The 2478-nt window shown below is 37.4% G+C and overlaps 1 protein-coding gene across 1 annotated transcript; it reads right to left on the bottom strand.

The window, feature by feature from the left end:
* Nucleotides 1-681: 681 nt before the first annotated feature.
* Nucleotides 682-2476, bottom strand: LOC102206374 (interferon-inducible GTPase 5-like; the record flags this gene model as incomplete). The annotated part of the gene is made up of 2 exons (XM_005755066.1): nt 682-1304; nt 2113-2476. Coding segments are annotated over 2 exons (987 nt in total), but the record flags the coding sequence as incomplete, so codon positions are not given.
* Between the last annotated feature and the right edge of the window lie 2 nt (nt 2477-2478).

The raw sequence follows: 2478 nt of genomic DNA, 5'->3' as shown, positions 1-2478 counted from the left end.
CCGCCAATAATAAATGTATTTTCTATATTCTTATAGTTTAAGTAAACATATTAATTTGAGATTACAAAGACAAATACATGTATTACAAACATGTTAATATTAGTTTCACCGATATAATAGAAAGTATAATTATTATTATAATTGTGTTGGTTTAACATAAGGTAATTAAATTAAATACAATCTGCATAATAAATGTAAATGTAAAGAAACATTTTATGATGTTAAGATGAAAAAACTGTAAAGACTTCAGGTTTTATTGCAGTTATAAAACAGAAAACAAAGTTTGACTAAACGTGACTTTATTACATGTAACTGATGTACATATTTTTTTCAGTGTGATTGGCTGACGATGTGTTTTGCCAAACGTCTGTTCATCATCAGACACTCTGCATTAAAAGTATTTATTATGCTGTAAGTCACGATATGATAACAAAAGAGTTTCATCACAAAGTAAATCACAAAAGAAGCTCAGATGACGACATTTCAGGAGTAACTATCACATCACCTGATCTGTAAAAGAGTACTGACATCACCAAACCAGACAAAGGATTAGAACAAAGCTCTTCTAAGCAGTTTTCATCTGAATAATAACATCACATTTGTTCCTGTATTGATGTGATGAGAAGAAATGAGACCTGCTGAGGCCTCTGATACATTTATCAGCTATAGTAGGATAATGGCTCAGACTAAAGCTCTTTCAAACACCCTCTGAGCATCATCAGCGAGCTTATCAAGGAACAAATTCAGAATTCTGTAAGTTGTGGTGAAAGAGAGACCCATTGCTATTGGGATTCCAATAATTGGAATCCATCTGAACACTTCCTCTGCTGCCATTAATGCAGCTACGGACCCAAGTTGGACTATCACCTTAATGAGGAGATGTATACTTATTTCTACTGCAGCCAGTGGTGAAATGATGACAGCACGCAGATCAGCGTATGGCACACCTGTTCTGGCAGAAAGTCTCTTCAGAGACTGGATATCGAGACCAAACGCAAAAACATATTCTGTGACAACACCAACCAGCATAGCAAGGTCAACATCAATAGAAAGACCAGGAACTGGAACAGCTGCTCCAGCTGCAGACAGAGTAGCCCAGTATTTTATTCTGGACTTCAGAGCTTGTTTCTTCTTGCTGATGATCTCTGGGTTGAAGTTGGGCATGGCGCGCAGCAGAGCATCTCTCTTGTGTGCAGGAAGGTCTCTGTCTAAGGTCTGATGTAAGAGAGGGAAGTTGTACAGGTGGAGCTCAAAGCTGGACACCAGGAACACCTGTGGAGACTCGATGCCTAATCCTCTGAGTCCTGCGTCACAGAAGAAACACATAGTGTGAAGATTAAGTATGAAATAATAAATTATCTAAAACTAGGCTTTTCCATTCAGGGGATTCATTGACTCCTCTGACTCCACAGAGTTATGAAGGGTTATAGTTTAGTTGTGGATAGTTTAGAATAATCTTGGATCCTATCTGCTGCTGGGAATCATGGGAATGATTAGAGTGTTTTTTTATGTAAGATTATTATGAAGAGAAACTGCAGCCCAGAGAGTCTGAACAATACCAAACAAACATCGAGTTAGAGATTAACAGCAGCAGGCAGCTGTTCTTCAAGAAACATCAAACAACTAAAGTATAATGTTTGTTGATGGAGACAAAAACTGGAGATAAAACTGATTATATGTTTATACATTGTTGACCCAATAAATTAATTTGATTGGATTGATCATTTTATCTTGTCAGTCAAAAATGAACAAATAAATTAAAAATCTGTTCTCATCCTAACTTTTGGTATCAGACTGAAAGAGACAGTAGCAGTTTAATGAGTGATCAGTGTAATAAAGTTCAGCTGTCCAATAAAAGCCTGACCTCTCCAGCAGCTGCAGGAGGACAGATCTAAATAACTTTATACACTTGAAACATCAAATAAAGTTCATCCAGCTTCTCTCAGTGATTACTGATAATCAAAGTAATTTGTAATTTTTCTGAGTATGCGATGATGCAAACAACAGAAAATAAAGGTTATTCCATTCACACACAGCCACAAAGTGAACATTTTTAAAGAACACATCCAGAAATTAATCTCACACTGGGATAAATGATCACTGAACACTCACCTTTAATGCAGTATTCTCTGATTTTTGTCAGAGCCTCGTCTTCATTGAAGTCTTTCTTTCTTCCCTCAGCTCGCATATTGTTGTCAATCTTTGATCGAACAAAGTAGAACTTTTTCTTCATCTTCTGAATCTCCTGAGCCAGTTTCACGTCATTTTCTCTGAAGCGAGTGTCTGAGATGATGATGAAGAAGTCAAACTTCTGAAATCCAACAAGCTTGAGGTACTTATCAGCTGGAAACCTGGTGGTGCCGATTCCAGGAAGATCCCATAAAGTAACATTTGGATAGTTTGGATGGGGGTACGGTGTGACCTCCATGGTGGTTTCTGTAACACCAGTGGGAGCAGCTCCCTCATCATCATCGGACA

The sequence above is a fragment of the Pundamilia nyererei genome, unplaced genomic scaffold, assembly GCF_000239375.1.
Source record: "Pundamilia nyererei isolate P.nyererei 1_Seehausen unplaced genomic scaffold, PunNye1.0 scaffold00900, whole genome shotgun sequence".
Lineage (NCBI taxonomy): Eukaryota > Metazoa > Chordata > Actinopteri > Cichliformes > Cichlidae > Pundamilia > Pundamilia nyererei.
This window is presented reverse-complemented; position numbering and strand designations above follow the sequence as displayed.